At 39.6% G+C, this 23,214-nt stretch overlaps 2 protein-coding genes across 5 annotated transcripts; one reads left to right on the top strand and one right to left on the bottom strand.

Annotated features, from left to right (window-relative positions):
• Positions 1 to 262: 262 nt before the first annotated feature.
• si:zfos-1056e6.1 (uncharacterized protein LOC107988029 homolog) lies at positions 263 to 18,130 on the top strand. Of its 4 annotated transcripts, none has more exons than XM_050047628.1 (10): positions 263 to 306; positions 7,131 to 7,227; positions 13,822 to 13,889; positions 14,116 to 14,163; positions 14,315 to 14,379; positions 14,477 to 14,514; positions 14,850 to 14,929; positions 15,152 to 15,214; positions 17,337 to 17,387; positions 17,585 to 18,130. In XM_050047628.1, the coding sequence occupies exons 3-10, from the start codon at positions 13,878 to 13,880 to the stop codon at positions 17,636 to 17,638; spliced, it is 411 nt and encodes a 136-aa protein (XP_049903585.1). In that variant the 5' UTR covers positions 263 to 306; positions 7,131 to 7,227; positions 13,822 to 13,877; the 3' UTR covers positions 17,639 to 18,130. The 4 variants fall into 4 exon arrangements, with proteins under 4 accessions (XP_049903585.1, XP_049903586.1, XP_049903583.1 ...); XM_050047629.1 differs by having other exon boundaries at positions 294 to 306; positions 7,131 to 7,234; XM_050047626.1 differs by lacking the exons at positions 263 to 306; positions 7,131 to 7,227 and adding an exon at positions 12,065 to 12,214.
• On the bottom strand, positions 784 to 7,888 carry LOC126392300 (uncharacterized). Its single transcript, XM_050047625.1, has 14 exons — positions 7,748 to 7,888; positions 7,317 to 7,393; positions 7,134 to 7,206; positions 6,810 to 6,922; positions 6,683 to 6,708; positions 6,335 to 6,472; positions 6,102 to 6,211; positions 5,911 to 6,006; positions 5,699 to 5,782; positions 5,496 to 5,622; positions 5,271 to 5,376; positions 2,555 to 2,737; positions 2,362 to 2,436; positions 784 to 1,203 (listed from the first exon to the last, which is right to left on the bottom strand). Exons 1-14 carry the CDS (start codon positions 7,773 to 7,775, stop codon positions 1,120 to 1,122), a joined length of 1,320 nt encoding a protein of 439 aa, XP_049903582.1. The 5' UTR covers positions 7,776 to 7,888; the 3' UTR covers positions 784 to 1,119.
• Positions 18,131 to 23,214: the final 5,084 nt, after the last annotated feature.

The following is a 23,214-nucleotide window of genomic DNA, read 5'->3' as shown; positions in this document are numbered from 1 at the left end:
GATTGGTTGGTTTCACCTCCCGCCTCCTCCACAGTTCAACCATCCAATCAGGAGTGACGTGACGGTGAGCAGAGCTCACGCTATCCGCCCATTGGACGGCCGCACAGGCACTGGGCCTCTCCTCGGCCGCTGATTGGACAGTCGGCTGGCAGGATGGTAGTATGATGTGATGTCAGTGGAAAGGTGCGTGTTACATATTTTACACACAGAGGCTAAATGAGAGGGGCACCTGCTGCAAAGATCGTTCATGGTTGACAGGAGAAGTCACTCTGTGCTGTAAATCTGATCCATCCTTCAGTCTGCCTGGTAAATATCACAGCTGCTCTCTTGCTACATCTCAGGATAGCAAGCTGTTACCATGGCAACTCAAGTTGTTAATACGGAGAAAATCTTGATACATGGCAGAAATCTAGATTTTAGCATTTATTAATGTGCAGTGTTGTGTGCATTAAATAACTAGTCAGTGCTTGTAACATGTGAAACAAGGCAAATAGACCATATATATATATATATAGGCTATATATATATGTACACACAGGATTTTCTGAAGTACAGCAATAAAAATAAGCCATAACAAGGGTCAAGAACCTGTTAAAACCTCCTTTACATTTTCTTCTATATTTAAAGTAAACAATAAACAGAATTTGGGAAATTGAGAAACTAATTTGCACATGTATCCAAATATAAAAGACCGCGGAATAAATTGTTAGATTTTGAAGCCCACATTTGAAGGTGTACTGTGAAGGATTTAGGCTTCAAGATAAACACGATGACTCATCAACTGCATTGTGAAAATTGGGTTTTTATTGCACAGTGAACATCAACAATCATCACCTAATGTGAATATAGCCTCTCAGTGCATCAGATGACAGATGATATGTCAACAGCGCCACAAATACATACCGATACACAGATTCCAGACAGACACTTTAATATTTCAGCTCTCTACTTGCAGTGTTCAGCATCTGTATTTGTACTTTTTAGTTAGTGAAACAACTGCAAATAAACTCAGTTCTTCATGGGATTAATAATATGTTCACCCTATTTGTGGTCCGCCGCAATGACTGAAGCAGCTTCTCTCTAAGGTCAAAGGTTACCATGTCCTACAGCATGCTTTTATTATATGTAGTGATTAAAGATGGATTCATACTTTTCTTGCTTCCCTGATGTGACTTTGGGCTCGCCGTTCTGCTTGATGTAGGCCTGAGAAAACAAAACATATACCCATATATATTTGAGACCATCATCTCTTCTTACTATTGATGTCTACTCACTTTATAATTGAGGCAATATACACACTGGTAACCTCCTGAACGAACACACAGAGAAAAGTCTAAAATGCAAACACCCCACTGACTGGCCTAAAAGCAGTACTCACAAATACAGTGGAAACCACTTACAGTGATCAAGAAGCTTGGGTCAGAATTATTCCTACTGCTGTTAAATAATTGGCTGATAGTAATCAAGTAGTCCTCTTACTATGTAAATTGTGTGACTTTTCATACATGAAAATATATGAGAGAAAATTTAAAGGATTTAAATCATGTGCACGCGAGAGTTAGATACAGTGTTTCCCTCAGCTCTGTAATCATTGATAAAACATGGCAACCATTCATGCCCTATGTATCCAGAATAGCCTAAAGTGTTTGCATGTATGTATAGATACTTGTTCGTAATGGGTTGGACAAACAACATTTGTGTACACGTACTTTATGCTGGTCGTACTACAGTACCTATAAGAGTTTTTTTTTTTTTTTTTTGTACTGTTCATTTCTGAGGGTGGGGGGCAGGTGACTTGTATTTGTGTTGTTTGTGTTAAAATTTTGAAAATCTACAAACTAATTATAAAAAAAATTAAGAGCATGCAGGACAAAGAAAGTAAATTTGATGAAGACAGAAAACAAATGCGCACAATGAAAGCATCTGTGGTTGAAGCCACTCTCATAATGGATTGATAATGCCGGTCACGAGGAAGCCCAACAGCTGTACTCTATTTGGAAACTATTCAAGTCAGTAAATTGTATATCTGTCTGCTTCATTACTTTATATTCATGTAATAAATATACAAATGCCAATTAGATGGTAATCTGCATGAGAGATCACAGATGACAATAAACAAAAAAATCTGTTATAGTAATCATCTTCTCACAGTGATATATATGACCTGGTTAGACGTGATCATTATAAGAGGTCTCCACTGTACTGCTGGTTATAGTTTCAGCAGGTTGAAATGTAGGTTAAGTTAGGTTAATAAACCTAAACTAATTATAAAGGCAGAATTATAGAGAGAAGCTATAGGACAAAAGAGATGATTGTGCAAAAGTATCACTGGATAAATAAACAAATTTCTAATAGTCTTACCTCCATTTCCTCCAACGAGGCAGAACCATCCTCCACTTTCTGTCCGATGCCATGACTGAAGCTCGAGTATCGCTCCTGTTTGAATCACACATAACCAGTCAGACACCAGACACAATGTAGGATGGTTCCTAATAATACTGTGTCTGTAAAATTAGCTCAGTTTAACAGTGATTTACATGAGTAACACACATACCTTCACCATACCAGTCATGATCCCGTCCTCAATAATGCGAACAGCATTTCTGAGCCCTCTTGCAAAGGCGTCCATGGCTCCGATGTGAGCGATGAACAGGTCCTCCAGGTCTGTGGACTCCCTGCGCACCTTGGCATCAAAGTTCAGGCCTCCTGGCTGCAGGCCACCTTGTTCAATGATGGTCTGGAAAAGATTCAACACTAACTATGAGAATAAGAATAACTAGGTCCCTGTATCACTGTCCTGATCTACAGTCATCTTGTACAGCACAGTGAGCTAAAGAATTCATTTCAAATCTCTCTTCTAATTTATATTTACTTGTTTATTTTTATAAAAGATAGTAATCTGTGTGATTATTTGTAAGTCAGTGTGCAATGGCCAATTTCATTCACATTAAAGCTACTCTAATCAATATTTTTGTATTAACAAATCAAATTACAATGTGTTATGTAAACAGGGTCCCCTCCTGATGATGAACACACCAAAGAATATCAGAGATTCTTTTCTTCAGCTCTACAGAGCTTTTAAGCTATTTTATGTTTATATTTTTGGTTTTCCAGCCAGCAACTTCCCTGTTAAATTTTCCCTGACACAAAAGACAGCTGGTTTAAACAAAAAAGTTCAGACCAACCCATTTTACTGTACCTCACCTTTTCAGCACAAGACAGCAGAAAGAAAAAGTTAGCGGCTAGCTGGAGAACTTAGCAGAGCATATAATGTTAGCTGCTGATATGCACATATTTTTCTTACGAGCTGGTGGAGACCAAAACAGAGCCAAACAGAGAGTTAATACTAACATTCGCCATGTGGACAGAAACACAACTCCGCATGAATGCTAACACTGCTCTTATGTTGGATGCATAAATGGTAAAGTGTTTGCTAACACATTCACCATATCAATTTTATGCAGTGGTAATGATGTTGCTTTTATAGCTTGTTCCCAGAGTGGCCAAAAAAATGAATCAATACTGCTAGGTAGGTTTATTAGCAATTATAGCTATCTTGTACCCTTATCCAACAGTGTTCAGACACTGACTACATTTACATGCACACTATTATTCCACTATTATTCAGAATATGACAATATTCTGAGTTGATACAGGTCATGTAGAAGCATATTCTGTTTGAATATTCTGAATTAGGCCTTGTTCCAAATTTAGAGTTTTTTCTATTTGGACATGTGGGGAATTGCTGATATATGTCTCACTGGGAGGTTTTAGCACAGTTTGCGAGACACAGTCTCTTACCTGTTCATGGTCAGCTCTGTGCGTTGTCATGGATGCATTGTACACAAACCAACTCACCAAGAATTTGCAAGGCTGGAGTAAAGATGCATACCCAAAAGAAAAGCCCGCATTTCTGGTCAGAAGGAGAAGCACACCTACTTTTGAATAACTTGGATATCAACAGGTTTTTGGATACGTGCAAATATCGCAACAGCAACCTTTTCAAGAGGGTGGTTGAAGGAATGAATCCAGCTGGATGTTAATACGACATTAGAAAGAAGTTGGAAGTCTCACGTCGGCAGCTGTAAATCTTGGTTTCAATAACCCTAACCCTAACCCACGAAGGAAAGCTGATGTGCAAACCCATCTTCTCCAAGACTGAGTTGACAATATTTAAAATTTCTACTGACATTAGAATTTCACATTGTGTTGACATTAAAATTAATACATTTTGCAGACACTGGATTTGGTTTCCTTACCTCGCGACTAGATGTTGACATTAGACGTCTGGAAGACGTTGGATTTTGGTTACTTAACAACACAACTTAAAACCAACAAAATATCAACATCATCTGTCGTCAATATTCTACATCAAATTGATGTTGGCATTAGACGTTGTCCTGACATTGAATTTTGGTTACCCGACATCACAACCTATATTCAACAAAATATCAATGTCTAATGACGCTGGTGGCCAGCTGGGAAAGAGGTTGGCTGTGGTCTCACGGTCGAACAAGTCAGGCTGTTCTCATGCACTCTTTGTTAATTCTCCTACAAAAAGTAATGCACCAAAATTTGTACATATCCCACATAATGATGACTCACAAATTTGTGCAAAACCCACGTATTTCAGAGGGCTGTAAACATGAGGCCAATGCACTGATAGGAGTAAAGAATAAAAAGGGAAGCGGTCTCGTACAGAGGCAGGCTGGGATCACAAAACAAGACTTTCCCTCGGGACTCTCTCCCTGGAGACCAGTGTTCAGAACATTGTGAACTTTGAGTGAAGTTTAAGTCATTTTCAGGCACGTCGTCAACATGTGTCTTTCTCTAAACATAACCACAGTAACTTTACTTGCCTAAACCCAACCTCTTTAACTTTGTGTTAAGAGTGTAATTTAACCTTAAGGTACGTAACGTCATTCATGGAGCGTAAATTCATAGGATATCAAACGCACCATTGTGTGTGCATTTTCATTGGATACCATACAAACTGTTGGATGAGGATACAGTGAAAAAATCTTTCTTCGACACTAAGAAACAACATGTTGGGGCATCAACACCTGCAAACAGGAATATTAGTGGATTATTCATTTTCTCTATTAGGCACATAAACGCCTTGCTGGGAATATTATCTCTTTCGGAATAAGGGCACAGACCAGGATATTGTGTGCATGTAAACATAGTCAATGTCACCTTCACAAACATCATTGTCAATAAACTTCTGTTACAAATTAAAGAAGAGAGAACTTAGAGAGAACTTAGTTCACCTTCATGACCAAGGTGGTGTTCCTGATGTCCATGGGGAACTGGTCTGTGTCCCACCCCAGGTCAGGAGAGCCAGTGTTTGAGTCAACTGAACCCAGCATGCCAAACCTGTCCACCAGCAAGCAAAGATGATACACAATGTAAAATGGTTGTTGTGGTAAAGACGCTGTGAATGTGCAAACATTTTTGCAACAGTGCTTGCATAGATATCAAGTGAAATGTCTCACGCAGACGCCATGACAACATCATGTTCGTATGAGTGTCCTGCCAGGGTGGTGTGGTTGGGCTCAATGTTCAACTTAAAGTGACTCTCCAGACCATAATGCTTAAGGAATCCTATAACACTCATGGCATCTATAGGAGAAAGTGACATGAAATGCATCATTAAGACTGTAAGATTTCAAATCACATTTGTTAAGGCAATCCTTACCATAGTCATACTGGTGTTTGCAGGGCTCCTTAGGCTTGGGTTCAATAAGAAACTGACACTTCAACCCAATCTTCTCTTTGTACCCTGGTGACAAATATACATATATAATATTTATGTATATATAAGGACACTTTCAGTTTCATATTATGAAACTGAAAGTGTGACACATCCTGACCAAAACTCTGGGAACAATCCCATATGTGCTCACTTACTGACAGCCATTTTGAAGAAGTTGGCCATGTGCTTCAGTTCAGCAGCAACATCAGTATTGTGGACGGAGAGGAAACCTTCCCTTCCTCCCCAAAACACTGAGGAGACAAATATACAATGATGTAGCAAAACTGCTGCATTAAAGGAGCATATCAATATTTTAGACACAGTGACACCATCAAGTCAGTCATACCAAAATTTTCGGCACCCAGCTTCTTGGCAATATCAAGCCCCTTCTTAACCTGAGCGCCAGCGTAGGCCAGAACGTGACAGTCAGGGTTGGTGGCTGCACCGTTCATGTACCTGTCACATGAATAAATATATTTATCAAGATGCTTTTTATGTTTGCAGCCTAATTGAGCAGGAACCTCTTTCCCTGCTAACCCTCAGGATGCACCAATCAGTTTGTCAGAATAAAACACTGACCTTGGGTGTGCAAAGAGGTTGCAGGTCACCCACAGCACCTTGATTCCGGTCTGGTTCTGCAGCTGGAGAGCCAGGTCTGTTATTTCATCCAGATTCCTGTTGGACTCCTCCAGGGTGGAGCCCTCAGGTGCCATATCCCTGTAGAAAACAGAGGATGGATACTGTTCAGAATACTGTAGAACCTGTAATTTGGCTCCCAGTAAAAAACTTCCTGAACAAAGAACACTGACAGAATTCTATTTTTCACCTACATGTAAAGTAAAAATTGTTTATTTATACATTCCCAGAGAATAAATACAATAAAAAAGATGAGTTGAATCCTTTCAAAAAAATTTAAATTTCAATTACCTGTCATGAAATGTGTAATATTTTACCTGTGAAAACAAGCAGAGGTCACAATGCAGACACACTATAACATTAAATCAACTATGTGTAACTGTGACTTTCATTGTAAAATTATGGTAAGTCCCCTCACACCAAGCTTAGTGAAAAACTCAAAAGCAGCCCGGAGTCGCTTCTTGGCTGCTTCCATAGGAGCCCCTTCATTCCAGGGTCGGTGGAGGGTCTGAAACCCAAAAGGATCAGCTCCTAAAAAGGAACATAATATCTGTTGGTCTTGTTTAGAGACATGTTTATTTAAAATAAGAATCTAAAAAGATGTAGAAACTATAACAACACCTAAGACAATAGGATGACAGTGTTTGTTAATGTATGTTTACAAGAGCCTGTTCATTAGGTCATGCTTGATCCCCATATTACAGACTGATGACTAATATGTGTTGGCCTGTTGCTACAGTACCAGTGCCACAGAAGGAGTGCCAGTAGCAAACGGAGAACCTAAGCCAGTCCTCCATCTTCCTCCCCATCAGCACCTGCACAGAGGAACACATCAGGTATGCAGTATGTATCATAATGAACATCACTGTAGTGTGTGTGTGTGTGTGTGTGTGTGTGTGTGTGTGTGTGTGTGTGTGTCACCTACCTCCTCTGCATTGTAGTGTTTGAAGCACATGACCTCACTCGGCCCAACATCGGGTCTGTATGGGATCTTAGGAATGCCTGTGTGCACCATAAATGTTGTGCAACATTCAATAAAACAGACACATGTTGATCTCCTTTAGTCAAGTGAACACATGCAATAAAAGTGATCTTGGTATGTGTCAGAGCACGCTGAAAAAATAGTTTTCACACTATCAGAATTGTAGGAGAACTATTTCACAGTACAAAGCGTATATGCATGTCATCGCCTGCATACAGCCTGCAATGTCATCTGCTCTGTGCAAAATGATGTGGACTCAACTTTTGCATAACAAGGCCTTCATTGTTCGCGACATTCCGGATGCTTAATGTCCAACACACGCGCACACAAACACAGCAGACACTGTTAACAGCACTTAAAATCATGTTGTTTACCTGCGAAGAATTCCTCCTGTGCTGCCATCTGGATCTAAACTTCTGCTCCTTCTCGAGCAGACTTCAAGTTTCTCCGGTTTGTTCACGTCCTTCCTCCAAAACAAAGGGTGCAGTTCCTTGTCCACACACAAGGTGTCACTAATACCTCTTTCAACCCTTCCCTGGTATGTCCGTGCCAGATGTATAGGCTATAAGTATATGTACATATATACACACATATTTCAAAATTAAGTAAAGATTGTGGCTTTCTAAATATATATTTCCATGGCTGTTTCTATAACGTGTATATCATCTAAACTTGGCCCAATAACTGGCAATCATGTGCTCTGTTTTCAGTGTCCTGGTGTGTTATTGCTGACAGACTATGCCACCAACATTAGTTGTGTTGCTGTGGGGTTGATAGCAGCTTGTTGTCTTCCAAACTAATGAATTCTGATTTATCCTCACTAATATCAACTGGGAATCCTATTCTTACCCTCTCCTTCTTTGAAGAGTCACAGAATGATATTGCATTTATTCTGTATTCTGTAAAGAAAAATGTGAGTAAAATATAAACATACAGTCTGCTCTGCCGAGAGAACTCACAAAGTGCACGGTTATAGTAGACTATACAGTGTAACAGCCTGGACTGTATTACCACTGACATTATTAAATGTATCTAGGTTTATCTGCAGAGATTAAAAGAAAATGTTGATGACTTTTACACTTTTGAGCAGTATATAAACCTAATACACAATACCAAAAAAAGGAATGGTGGGTATTTCATAATGGTACGATGCTGCTTCAAGGCAACTTGTGCATTTTAACAATTTACTATTAATTATTTATCAAATAAAGTACATTAAATATTTAAAAATTAAACTTTACCTATCTGTTATTGTGAATCCAATTTCTGGACTGTAAAATGACAGAAAACGTTTCCAGACCATTTTTGTGTTGAGAGTTGATGGAGCTGAACCAAATGTGGAAGGCCCCCAAAAAGGGACTCAACATGGCCTTCAGAAAGTCATGTGACCATATAAACAATGTTGTTGGTTTTCCTTAGGTCCTGGGTCTTTTTTAAAGTATTGCAACATAATTGAGGGTGTATTGTGTGAGTGTAAACAGCCAAAAATGGGTATGTTACCCAGAGGCAACACTGTACCTTAGAGACATCCTGCAGTAAATGTGCAAACCGAGTTTCTTTCACATCTGGTGACAGGGGAGTAAAAGGTGGGACCTGGAGTGGGCAAGTATAGAAACCCTGCATATATTGTAGTGATGGAACAAGTTTGTGATTGGTCTCACTCCTTCCTTCGACAAAATGAAACCAACTGAAATGACTCTGCTCAGCTCTGTAAGGCATTGCCACTTGCAGCATTGATTCCAAGCAGTAATTTCAAGTCACGCAGAGGGGGTGGGGGGGCATATGCATTGAAACAGATAATATTACTGATGTATTAAATAACGTTGCGGAGCACTTTTTTTTATTCCGACGCCACACAGTCACATCTACAGTAGCTACAGTGCCTTGAAAAAGTATTCATACCCCTTGAACTTTTTCACATTTTGCCACCTTACAACCACAAACTTAAATGTTTTTTATTGAGATTTTATGTGATCAACCAACACAAAGTAGCACATAATTGTAAAGTGGAACGGAAATGATACATAGTTTAAAAATTTTAAGCAAATAAAAATCTGAAAAATGTGGTGTGCATTTGTATTCAGCCCCCTTGCGTCAATGCTTTGTAGAGCCACCTTTCGCTGCAATTACAGCTGCAAGTCTTTTGGGGTGTGTCTCTACCAGCTTTGCACATCTAGACACTGAAATTTTTGCCCATTCTTCTTTGCAAAATAGCTCAAGCTCAGCCAGATTGGATGGAGAGCGTCTGTGAACAGCAATTTTCAAGTCTTTCCACAGATGCTCAATGGGATTTAGGTCTGGACTTTGACTGGGCCATTCTAACACATGAATATTCTTTGATCTAAACCATTCCATTGTAGCTCTGGCTTTATGTTTAGGGTCATTGTCTTGCTGGAAGATGACTCTCCTTCCCAGTCTCAAGTCTTTTGCAGCCTCCAACAGGTTTTCTTCCAGGATTGCCCTGTATTTAGCTCCATCCATCTTCCCATCAACTCTGACCAGCTTCCCTGTCCCTGCTGAAGAAAAGCATCCCCACAACATGATGTTGCTACCACCATGTTTCACAGTGGGGATGGTGTGTTCAGGGTGATGAGCAGTGTTAGTTTTCCGCCACACATAGCGCTTTGCATTTAGGCCAAAAATTTCAACTTTGGTCTCATCTGACCAAAGCACCTTCTTCCACATGTTTGCGGTGTCCCCTACATGGCTTGTGGCAAACTGCAAACGGGACTTCTTATGCCTTTCTTTCAACAATGGCTTTCTTCTTGCCACTCTTCCATAAAGGCCAGATTTGTGGAGTGCACAACTTATAGTTGTCCTGTGGACAGATTCTCCCACCTGAGCTGTGGATTTCTGCAGCTCCTCCAGAGTGACCATGGGCCTCTCGGCTGCTTCTCTGACCAGTGCTCTCCTCACTCGCTCTGTCAGTTTAGGTGGACGGCCATGTCTTGGTAGGCTACTTTTTCCATTTTTGGATGATGGATTGTACAGTGCTCCTTGAGATGTTCAAAGTTTGGGATATTTTTTTATAACCTAACCCTGCTTTAAACTTCTCCACAACTTTATCCCTGACCTGTCTGGTGAGTTCCTTGGTCTTCATGATGCTGTTGTTCACTAGTGTTCTCTAACAAACCACTGAGGCCTTCACAGAACAGGTGTATTTATACTGAGAGTAAATCACACACAGGTGGACTCTATTTACTAATTAGATGACTTCTGAAGGCAATTAATTGCACTGGATTGTATTTAGGGGTATCAGAGTACAGGGGGCTGAATACAAATGCACACCACACTTAAAAATTACGAGGGGGCAAATCTTTGTTGTGCAACATAGGTTCACACAGTGAGTTATAAAGAGCGCGCAGACGTGTAATAGTCGCGGGTAATGACAGCTCGTCTCCGGTGAAACACAATAAACTGCACGTCTTCTTTCATGTTTGTCTCATGACAGATGGAGCTGACAGACAGACAGACAGACAGACAGGTGGAGCAAGCGGCAAATTGGTATGAAAGCTGGTTCAGGGCATATTCGTCCATTTATGAATAAATATGGAGTGGAAACGCTCATGCATGTGCACCAAGTTCCTGTGTTGACATCCTGTCGCTAGGCTACATCTTCTTCTTTTTCTTCTTCTTCTACTGTTTAATGGGGACCCGCGGGACCCGGCGGGACCCAATCCCAATGCAGCCCTCTATGTCAGAGTACAAAAGTTACCCGGGCCATGGCCCCCCTGGCCCCCCTGGCCCCCCCGGTTCCACGGTCTATGATCACACCCATGTCATACACTCAAAGATAATCTTACATTTCACCATTAGTGGAGGAAGTAATCTAAAATAGTGTATACAGCACAGGTAAAATACTGTACTCCATTACAGGTGAAAGTGATATTTTGAAAATGTTACTGAAGTATAGAAAGATTCAAAAGAATTGCTCCTGCCCAGTTACATATTGGTTTGTGGACTCCTGTTCTGAAGCTTCAAGTTCAGCATCTCTACTGTTGCAATCTTGTGTTTTTGGAGCCAGAAGTGGCCACTGTGAGGAGCGAGGGATGGATTTGGACTGAGAAGCCAATGTCACTCAAAGCAGTCTGCCCTTAATTACGCTTAACTTTAAGCCTTAATAAAATAGAAATTAGTGAGTTATAAAAAAATATTCAACCACGTACAGTTGTCATGAAGGGGTAAATTAGTTACAGAGAACAAAACTGATTTTGGTACCAGGATGTAAACATGTTTATTTCTGCTGTAAAATATATATAAAGTATATAAGTTAATACGGGGGTCTGGCTTCTGGATCCCTTCAAAGAATTTGGCATTTCTGTGTTGCTGCTTGCATACTAGCCTACTTAATAATTATAGTCTGCGTTGTCATAGTATTCTGATTTTGCAGTTAAGTTTACAATAAATCATACACTCTACCATTTGTTTTGATAGGGAAATGATGAAATGTGTGCAATGATGTATACAAAACTGAGACCTTGTAATGTTACTGCCAAGAAAAAAAGTTGTTTTCTTTTGTTGTTGTTGTTTTTTTTTTAATATTTTAATACTTTTTTATTATTGTTTTCAAAGATCTTCGGAACTGCTTCACTCTTCAAAATGTTGGCCTATACAGATATACAGAAGGTCATCTAAACTGCAGTTCCAGCTTTACACTCCATTACTGTCACACTGGAGTGCAGAGATTATTTTATTTTGAAAGCCCCTTACCGGATGTCGCAGTTAGGCTACTCTGGTGTCTCGTCCTGCTGTTGGGATGATGAAGATGTCTGACGTCAGTTTTGACAAATCACCGCCTGCATCAAAAGCCTGGATCGCTCTGAAACAACTTGACAAAAACGGTTCGTAGGTTTCTGTAAGTTATTCGACTTTGTGATCAGTCATCGATTATTTTTCCGCCACTGATGTACTCGGTCTGTGCGTCCGTGCCCATGGCAACCAGTCTCTTTAACCCATTGAAGACTGAATGGAGATGATGCGCTCCTGTTTCTGTCATGGATATGGTATAAACCCAGCATACTCACATTACTCGTACATTAATAACTTTTCTTATTACTTCAGTAAATGTTCAGGTGTAGTTAGTGACGCTTTTATCCACAGATGGTCAAAGAGGAGAGCAGCAGCTGTATCTGACTGCTGAGTCCCATCATACTGGCTGCAGCCCTCATCTCACATTCAGTAAAGTGATTCAGAGAGGGAGTAAAAACCCTGTTTAATCTGAATATGGGATTGTTGTTAAATGAAATCATTCCTGCCAGCTCCATGTCTGACTACGTGTTTTTGGTTGCAAGTGATTGCGTTTAGGCCTAATTGATTAATAAATGATTCAAAAAAGCTATTAGGCTGCCATGTTGTGAGAAGTCTCTGGCTGGTGAGTCAATAATAAATGTTCAGATCTGTGTTCATAAGTCATTAATAAAGGGTCACAAGTTTCACACTGTCTAATAAGCTATCAGAAGGAAACAAGGTCATCAAAAAGTCATCATCATTTAAATGTTGATAAGTGAATGATGAAGAGTTTTTTGTAATAATCCATCAAATATTAAGGTGTAAGTGTTAAAATACAGGCTGTAAGACATATAAACACTTCTGTCTGATCTGGGGATTTTCCCCCACAGGACAGTTATATTACCACATTAAAGATTCTTAAGAATTTATGAAGATGCATTTTTTTTTTTTTTTTTTTTGGAGAGTATTTTCAACATTCAACGGGAAGCCGTCATCAGCTTCAGTTCCCCATCTATGCTCTCATCAAAGCCACCAGACTCCATTGGCAAAAACATTAATTTTGGCTCGCTGAACGCAGGAGCTGCTGGTCTACCGCTGCCTTGATCAGTTACTTTGTTTGTGTCATTGTGTGACTTTGGTGAACTTGAACTAGCCCTTTTAAACACCAAAATCACACAATAAGACAAACAAACTCACTGATTGAAGCAGCAGTGAATCAGCATCACCTCTGTTCAGCAATGTTAAATGACTGTTTTCTCAATGGAGTCTTGCTTTGAAGAGAGTGATATAATAGTGATATATGGGCTTCAGTTGCCCATTGAATATCAACGTCTGGCAATAAGGTAAAGCTGGGAAAATACTCTACAGCATTCACTTAAATTCATATTGATGTTTTTATGTGGGACTTCTTTTAGGGTGGCTAAATTAGGTTTTGTTGCTGACCCCTCCACAGCAGTACATTGCTTAGCTTCTGGCCTGCTCCTCCAAACTGGGGGAGTGCTGACTGACATCTACTGTAACTGTACTGTAAATAGATTCCAGTAGTTGTGATTTCATGATGTGTTCACATCTGAAATAGAAATATTGAAAGTGAGCACAGAGAAACTTTCTTCCTCCAGCAGCGTCCAAAAGCGTCTTTTAGTATCCTAAAAAGTGCTATATAAATCCAATGTATTATTATTATTATTATTATTATTATGGAATGTTATATCTGTGGCAGACGACAGAGTGGTGGCCCTTCGTGAAGTGTCCATTCCTCCAGCAGCTGAGGTCACCATGATCATACAGGTGTGCAAGTAGTCTGCCTGTTGCTGTTATTATTGTACCTGCACAGTATGTTTTAGTTTTGCTATTTAATATAATTATGAATATATAAAAGAAAAGTCAAAATTTTAATTAAATTTCCAAGACAATTTATAAAAAGGTAAATGAAACAACTGAAACTCTTTGCCTATTTTTTTTGTAATGTTGTATATTTTGAAATTATACCTTTTGATATTTTTTCTCTTTTCAGATTATCACCACTACCTTTGGGCTAAACTCCTCTGATGTCGTTTTCAAGGTACGACTCCTTTATCCTCATGTTTGAGATGCAGGCCAGTATCTGAATCTTTGAAGGCAATGTGTATGTCTGTAGAATATTAATAAAAAGAAAGAAAAATCCATCTTTGGTTGTAGCTAAAATTCTCACTTGGGCTTTGATGTATTTGCAGATAAGGAACCACCGTGGCTGTCTGATCCCTCTGAACAGCTCGATCCCTGCTAACAGCAAACACATGTAAGGAGTCTCTGACCGTATAACTCAGTATTCATTGCATACTCTTCATTTATCAAGCACTTCTTGTTGTCAACTGGTGACATGTTTTTCACCACAGGCCTTATGTGCTTGAGGTAGTGAGGATCTTTCAGCATGGTAAGAATGGACTCGCCTCTCTTTGACAGTGTTTTCTGAAACTGTGAGTCAAAATCTGGACAGGGAACTGTCAATAGGGCTTCTACATTACACACCACTGATCACAGAAAAGCACCAAGTAACAAGCACCTCTAAAGCTTCTTAAATGCTGCTGTATTCTCATTTGTATTCAAAACACAGCAGTCGCTGCAGAAATGTAATGGTGCTCCCTTACTTGTGCCTGAATACGTTATTAGTCAAGCTGATTTAGCCTTACACAATTGAAACATAAATTCAGCCTGAAGCAAAGGCAAGTTTTTGATGTCTGTAACTTGTCTTAATGTTTCTTTTCCCAGTTCATCCCAAGCCCAGAACCATCCCCATGACCGTGATCAATAAGAGCATGAAGACCAGGCTACAGACTATTGACAGGAGGGTGAGACACAGTAACTAATGAGCAGAGTTCTTCTTGTTAAAATTTAAAAAAAAAAAATTCACGGAAAGATTCATCGTTGAGTGTTTTTGTGGACAGCACAGAATCAGGTTTGCCTGTTTTACATATATTAATTTCTACTTTACCAATTTATTCTTTCTTGTCTGGATCATAAAGTTGTCTCACCTGCCAGAGCATGAATTTAGATTGTATGTCTTGTTACAGATTCAGAGACTGGAGGAGCTCTTACCTCAGATCAAACTCAGGCGCAACGAAAAACTAAGCCAGGTATTTAAGTTTCTCCTGGGCCGTCTACAACAGTGAAGACAACATTAACCTTAACACAGCCATGCTTATGAGTGTAACCCAAGCAGTAACTTCCAGGGCTGAAAAATAAAGCCAACACTGAAGTGCCAAAAACTGGGTTTCCTCGAGCGGCCACTTGAGGCTGGGTCCAGAAGTGATGCCTGTAGGCTCCCAAATTTTAAAATACCCAACTTTACAGCAGAAATAAACAGGATTACAGCCTGGTACAAACTAGAATTACCATTTCGCAGTTGCATGCCTTCGTGAACTCTGTCCAGACTCATATGTAGACATGATGGTTGACAATGCTCTAAATCTGGATGTTGCTGCATAGAAACTACAAATTTTAAAACGAGGATGCTTCACACACATCCTCAGCCAGGCAGCATAGAAGATCTATACAATCAGCACAGTTGGTGGACATCCAAGGTCAGTGTCACCAATTCAGTATCTGACCAAATGTCTCCCCATCTCTTCCTGAGATATGACACTGAATAATGGCCCAAAAAGTGTTTCTGCAGAACATCATGATTTCACACTGAACTTAACCTTTGACCTTTTGGATATAAAATGTCAACACTTTATCTTTATATCCTGTTAGACGTTTGTGTTAAATTTTGTAAACATATTTAGCAAATGGATTCTTGAATTTTGGCCAAAAACATGTTTTGTGAGGTCACAGGGTACTTGACCTTTGACCTTTGACTACCAAATACTAATCAGCTCATCCTTAAGCCCAAGTGGACGTTTGTGCCAAACTTGAGGAAATTCCCTCTAAGTGTTCTTGAGATATCGCGTTCACATGAATGACATGGATGCAAGATCACAGCAATCTTGACCTTTAATCTTTGATCACCACAGCTAATCAGTTCATCCCTTAGTCCTTGAGCCAAATGTAAAGACATTCCCTCAAGGCGTTCTTGACATAACGCGTTCATGAGAATCGGATGGATGAACAACATGGAAACATAATTCCTCCAGCATAAAAACAGTTTTGGTCTCTATAGCTAATTTCCTCGTTCATGACAACATTTAAATGTCATGAAGGCTGAAAGTTATGCATGATTAAGGGTGCGGCTGCTTTGAGTGACAGGTAGGTGCCGTCCATTTACAAGTTGCTGCCACGGCGACAATATTGGTCCCAGATTCATATAGTATAGGCATAGCCATAGCTGTCACTATTTCAATGTGTTTTCAGTTCATTAAAGTTAATTGTAACATTTTGAATGCCTAAAAAATCTCGTTAGGTGTTTTACAAAAAGATACTCTAAAGAGTTGGATGTTTAGTTTTTCCGGTAAGAGCATTTTATTTACGGGATTTAAGTCTTTTTCACTAGCGAAAAAAGCATTAGTATTAGCAATATTACAGTTAACCATAGCATTAAATGCTGCGTGCTAACTAAGCTAGCAGCTAATGTAAGGATTAGCTCCACCCTCTTGTCCAAACATTGTCACTTCTGGCTCCAAAAATCCAAGATGACAGCCAAAATGCCAAACTTGACACTTCAGAATAGGAGTCCACAAAACAATGGGTGGCATCATGGTAGCTACATCCATTACAGTCTATGGAGTAACCCTTGCCACTTACTCATGGGAAATGTTATTTAATTTTAGTTGTAAAATTTGACAGTATCAGTCTGATAGTTTGTGTTATGATTAAACCATTAAGACAGGAATCCTCAACTTGCAGACTATGGGCAGAATCGGGCCTGTAATATGGGTGCCAAGTGGCTCAGCAAGCATTTTCTAATTCACAATGAAAATAAATCGATTCACAATGGGCATTTTTTTGTACTTTGAATGTAAAAAAGTTTCCAGAGTGCATAAAAAGAGCATCCGAACAGAGCTTGTTTACAATGAAAAGGCCCAGGGGAGGAGCGCCCAGAGACATGCCGCTGCGTACTCCTGAACTGTGCAGGGCTGTTGTGACTGCATTTATGATATATACTGATTAATGTTTGTTTATTAACCGACCCCGACCTCCTGTCAATTTGTACAAGTGACCCCTGGGCAAAGCAATCTGTGTATCTCTGCACTAAGAGGTATTTCATATTCATATGCATCTCTACATCCACTTGACCATGGCCTCTCTGTCCTGTCTCAGGAGATTGAATGTCTCAACCAGAAGTTGAGGTTTCTTCATAAGAGAATGCAGGTGAGTCATTTTGATCAAACATAACATAAACAGAACGTACTTAAACAAAATCACATTCCCAGTATTTAGCTGCAACAAATTCAGAAACACTTCCAAGATATGTTTCCTCATATTCTCCAAGTCTGCAGTCTGTGCTTCTTACTCCACATCATTATTTTTCACTTTCATATTTGCACCGTTGTCCTGCTCTGTTGCAGGTGGCAGATTCTCACAGTTGGAAGGGGCTGCTGACCAGAGCCCCTCTGTGGTAAACCGACACCCACATGTTCGGCTGTTTAGGAGTCCCAAACCATCAGTGGGACCATGGTTACACTCATCATCCACTACAGACTTTATTATCATGCCACCATGCAAGGATGGGTGAAGATCTGGGTGTTTACAACTTATTTATATAGTCCCATGTGTGCAAAGAACTGTTGGTTAGGTTTTATTATAACTACACATCAGTATATATATTATCAATATCACACTGATGGCAAACCTCAGAGAGATCCTTTCCACAAAGTATGTTCAGTAGTCTGGGTATTACATATTCATGGCCTGGAAAAAAGAAATCTTGTCTATATTTTTTTCTGTCTGGACATGTAGTGAGAAATTTCATGTCACTTTGGTATAATAGAGGAACATATTTGCAACACTTTGGTGTCAGGCCTTAGTAGAGCTAACTATGACCAAATGTAACCTATGACATAACCTTATGTGGTGTGTGCCATGACACTGATGAAATAAAGGAGAAAAGGTAAGATTGTCTTTTGTTTTACTGACTGGCTGCAATACTCAGAAGTGAATCACACTGCCTCAGATACCACAGTAATTGAAGATAAAGTCCAATCATCATCTTTTCTAGCTTTATTATCTTGGATCTCTGCAGGATCAGATGGACCAGCCTCTCTGAAAACTGAATGTTTGCACAATTCTTTGCTCCATTTGCAGTTATCAGTTGTGAGAGAGGAAACTAACTGTAACAAATGTTGGACAATTTCCTGGCGCTGTAACAAATTATGCAAAAGGGCTGAACACAAACTTTAGGCGAACAAATAGTTGGGCTCTACCCAGATGTTTTAGCTAAGAGCACAACTGTATCCCAGGTCCATAATACATGTAGTGTGTTCACACAGGAGGAAATAGTGGGACTGCAAACTAAAAACACTTAATTTGTGAGCATGCAGTTGATACAGAAGTCAAAATAGTTATCTGTGTGTGAATCAAGTCAATTTCATTTATCAATCTCACAACATAAAAGTCAAATGAAAACTAGATACACAGTAAGTAATAACATAAGGAAACTAAAAACCTACACACTCTCATTCTGTCACTTTAAATTTCCTGTGGGGAAGTTTTGCAGTGCATGTGAATGACATCAGCTGACAGGAAGTAAACATGGACTCAAGCTGTTGCCTTGCAATGTAATTCCATTTATAAAGATGAAAGTACCACCACAGTCATTTCCCCGGCTACAATGACGGTGGAGAGACGCTCAGAGCACAGACGTGGAAGACCCGCAAACACTGACCAATCAGAGCAGACTGGGCTTTTTCGGGAGAGGGGTTTAAAAAGACGTTTCAGACACTATGCAAAACATAATGTGTTTTTTGAACACTAAAGCATGTAAACATCTGCCACATTATGCCCATTTTCAGGTTCATACTTATAAACCCAAAATATAAGTATGAACCTGAAAATGAGCATAATGTGGGTCCTTTAAATCACCATTTACAACATCCCATCACAACAATCGCTAATGAACTAGATCTCTAAATCTTTCTTTTGAAATAAAAACAGTAGCCAGGAAAATGTGAGGTAAAAACAAAAGTACAAATACAGAAAAGAAGAAAATCATTTCTATGTGTGGCAGTAGGTAACTGTGAGGATCCCTCTGTGTCATCATGTCTGGAGCTGGAGCTGATGCTCTGCCGTGGAGACAGCCGGGCCTGCTCCTGCACTTCTTCATCTCTTTCCTCCTTGTTCTGTAATATTGAATTATTACTCTGTTACATTGGTATTTCCATCTCAAAGTCAGAAATCAAAGTTGTATTGTATTGACATTATTTTTTGTGTTATGATATTATTTTGTTCTTTTCATATTTCTTCCCACAACACAAGGATATTTGTTTTAAGACTTTTAAGATTTAGCCGTCTGGCAAAGATTTTGAGTTTTTACAGGGTGTGTTTTTACATCACAGTTGAGGTTTAAAGGGTTCATTCATCTTCTAACCGCTTCATCCTCTTGAGGGTCGCGGGGGGGCTGGAGCCTATCCCAGCTGACATCGGGCGAGAGGCAGGGTACACCCTGGACAGGTCGCCAGACTATCGCAGGGCTGACACATAGAGACAAACAACCATTCACGCTCACATTCACACCTACGGACAATTTAGAGTTATCAATTAGCCTAGTCCCCAATCTGCACGTCTTTGGACTGTGGGAGGAAGCCGGAGTGCCCGGAGAGAACCCACGCTGACACGGGGAGAACATGCAAACTCCGCACAGAAGGGCTCCCACACCCGGGATCGAACCGGCAACCCTCTTGCTGTGAGGCGACAGTGCTAACCACCACACCACCGTGCCGCCCGGTTTAAAGGGTTGGGTTGATAAATTACATTTTTTTTTAAAAATGTTTCTCTAGATAACATTTATTATGGGGACTATTTCATGGTGGATTATTCAGACTAACAAAACAGTGGGCCTTCTTCACTGATAAGTGCGTAGAAACTTTCTTTGCACCAAAAATAGGTGTGTGTGCATTATTAATGTTGGATTCATGCCACATGCACACGGCTGATTTTGTACATACCACTGTGCATATGTTAGTGAATCAGAATCATTCTATATTGACAGGAGCATTCCTGCAATGTTCAATCAGCTTACTGTCACGCCCTCATTTCTTTATATGAGGACATACATTTGTCCAGAGGTGTATCATGGAGAAACTGGTGAAGTTGTTTCTATGCACATATCAGCAAATGTCTTGGCAGTCAGAATTGGTTGATAAGCCTCTTCAAACTCTGTTGAAACATGTTATGTCGGTATCTGAAGATGTGCTCCCTCCTGAAGGCAGGGGCTGCAATATCATCTTAACACCTGCTTGGAGGCAAATCAGAATCTTTTACATACCCTTTATATATGCACAATTTCATGGCACTAGAAATTGGTGGAAGTAGCTGATCATTAAAGGCCAAGTCAATAAAAACAATTAAAAACCCAAACTGTTATATCTAAATGTAGATATTCTCATACACTCCATTGTAAGCTAGGACTGGGACACTGAACAATTTATGACAACAACAGATGAGGATGAATGGGCATCTATTTCATAGCTATTTAATAAATTCATCCATCTTCTAACCACTTCATCCTCTTGACTACATATTTAACTTTTATTCATTTTCAGTTGACCTGCTGTGCACTCACTAAAATACTTTGTAGGCTACAATTATTTGGAATTAATTTTATGTATAATTTAGGTAAACTAATGACAGTGACTCTAAGTTCCCACCGCTGTACGCCATCAAATCCCCTAAATTTTACACACTTCACCTTTAAAGTGCTATCGTTACTCAAAACATACAAAATGATTTTATAACTACGGTAACTGTAACACAGATAAATGTTGAGTTAGCTAACTGTGCATGTTGAAATAACTTAAGCATTAGCTGACGTGAGCTTAGTGTTAGCAGTTTAAAACATAATGTTATAAATTTAAGCATGCTAAAAGCGCTTACCAGAGAAAATGTTGATACTTGGCTGCAGTCAAATTTCTTTCCACTTGAAAATGTTTCTTAGAAGTCTGTTGAGCTTAATATAACCTTTGAGATAACCGAGCTAATGCCAACAGGTAATGCCTTGCGAAGTACTGTTTCATTACAAACACTGTAAATTATTGTGAATGGCGCATAAGTATTCATAGACTGTATATAAAGATGGACTATGTGTCTCCACTTTACCCCACTGTACAGAAGTGAAGCTAAATATCCTGGACACCGCCGCTGCCATCTTGCTCTGCTGATGTCATTTGGAGCCAGAGTCTGAGCAGTAGTTGTAAAATCCCCATTTTATAGCATTAAATAACTAATTAAAACCAAGAAAAACGACCAATCACCTTAATTGACAGAAACTATATTTGGGGAAAATTTATTTGACATGTACTTTGAGTTTTTAGTTTGGCCGTGTCCCATTTACTAATACGGACGGTGCAGGCCTCATGACCCATACTGCAGCCAGCCACCAGGGGGCGATTGAGATCTTTAGGCTTCACTTTTGGGGAGCTGTCATGTCGTCCATCTTTATATACAGTCAGTGATTTAAAAGTGCAAGTCAGTTTCAGTCGTCACACACTGGAACTTGTGTGGAATTTTAAACAATATTTCCACTGCAATGGTTAATTATTTGGTCAAACACTAAGTTTTATTCCAACTGCTATAAAGGGGACAGTGTTGATGTAATTGTATGGTGTAGGCCTGTTGCACGAAGTGTGAAAAACAGGAAAATTGGTTTTCTGGACATTTAAACATGCTCTGTATCTAAAGCATCATATCATTCTCTGTCTTCAACATTTATATATACACAAGTCTGATTAAGTGATCTCTTCAGTTACTATCCATTATTTTTATTCGGTGATTTGCGGTGTGGACTGCTCACTTTTAGACCCTTAGCGTATGTTGCAGTGGTTCACCTGGAAAAGGTTACGCAGGGGTAGTAGCCGCTCAGATCTTGACACAACAGTGACACTAATATTACAATTAAATATCTGGTATTTGCTGTGTGAAACCAGGCCTCCACTCTTTTTTACCTGAAGATTTATGTTTTAATTTTAAAAAGTGTATTAACTTAATGGACATTTTTTTTGTGTCAGGTGAGGTGAAGTGCTATAAAACACTGTGGTAGACCCTGTGTTGGTCATTGGCTTTATTTAACCAGTGTTTAGTGGCTCATTTAAAAAACTCATCTCATTATCACTGTCATCTCTCTTTGCCAGTTAAGTAAAAAGCAGTGTGGCTTTCTGATGTGTCTGTATCTGTCGTAGGCTGGTGGAGAACTCAGAAAATCCACATTGTTATTGAAGACTGTCAAGGACTGTTTCATTGGCAGACATATTATCCATTTGCCTTTCTCTGAGACTTTTTTTGAGAGGAAAACAAATATTTTGACACAGTTTGACAGCAAGAAACAACCTCAAAATCAGATCACAAGACAAGAACGTCTCACATAAATCAACTTGTGTAGATGCAGATAACAAACAGCCACACACATATATTACCAAATATCACCAATACACCAGCACCAAATGGTGGTGACAGTAAATGATTTATCTGATCAGATGTACAAGAAACCTCTTGGCTGTGCAAACAAGAGTCAAGCCAGAACAAGCCTACTGGTTATTTCCCTCGTCTCCATGAAAATCGGTGCAACTGCCTTCAGTGTTTACGCTCTAAGCCGCTGGAACATCCAACCCAATCATGTTAGGTGTGCTCCAACACTATCGTCCTCTAAATCTAAACTGAAAACATTCCTTCATAGCTGTGCCTTTCAGTAGTCTGGCTTGCTGGCCTTCATTACAGTATTAGTTTACCTTTAGTTTTTATGCACCACATGTATCTGAAGCAAACGTCCACAAGCAGTGTGCCAGCTTTCAGTTTGTTGACTGAAGGCTTAAGACTCTTCCACTCATACAGCAGTGCCTCTACATTCTCCACAGTAAGAACAATATGTTTTCACTTCTGCTCTCAACTCCTGTGTACTCTCCGCTCATGACTTTGCGCAAAGACAAAAGTAAAGTAATGAGCCATGAAGTGATAAATGTCACTAGCAAATACTAAACCATGATACATA

Source organism: Epinephelus moara, chromosome 6 (assembly GCF_006386435.1).
Source record: "Epinephelus moara isolate mb chromosome 6, YSFRI_EMoa_1.0, whole genome shotgun sequence".
Taxonomy (NCBI): Eukaryota; Metazoa; Chordata; class Actinopteri; order Perciformes; family Serranidae; genus Epinephelus; species Epinephelus moara.
Note: the sequence above shows the minus strand (reverse complement) of the source record. Positions and strands in the feature narration are given on the sequence as shown.

What these genes read in the sequence shown, in the direction of transcription:
- LOC126392300 (XM_050047625.1), bottom strand. Translation starts at nt 7,775, where the DNA reads ATGGCAGCACAGGAGGAATTCTTCGCAG. An exon ending in TCATGACTGGTATGGTGAAG is followed by an intron (nt 2,437 to 2,554) that starts GTATGTGTGTTA and finishes TGATTCAAACAG; the next exon opens with GAGCGATACTCGAGCTTCAG. An exon ending in CCTCGTTGGAGGAAATGGAG is followed by an intron (nt 1,204 to 2,361) that starts GTAAGACTATTA and finishes TTGTTTTCTCAG; the next exon opens with GCCTACATCAAGCAGAACGG.
- si:zfos-1056e6.1 (XM_050047626.1), top strand. Translation starts at nt 12,130, where the DNA reads ATGATGAAGATGTCTGACGTCAGTTTTGACAAATCACCGCCTGCATCA. An exon ending in CCTCTGATGTCGTTTTCAAG is followed by an intron (nt 14,164 to 14,314) that starts GTACGACTCCTT and finishes ATGTATTTGCAG; the next exon opens with ATAAGGAACCACCGTGGCTG. An exon ending in AGTGAGGATCTTTCAGCATG is followed by an intron (nt 14,515 to 14,849) that starts GTAAGAATGGAC and finishes TTCTTTTCCCAG; the next exon opens with TTCATCCCAAGCCCAGAACC.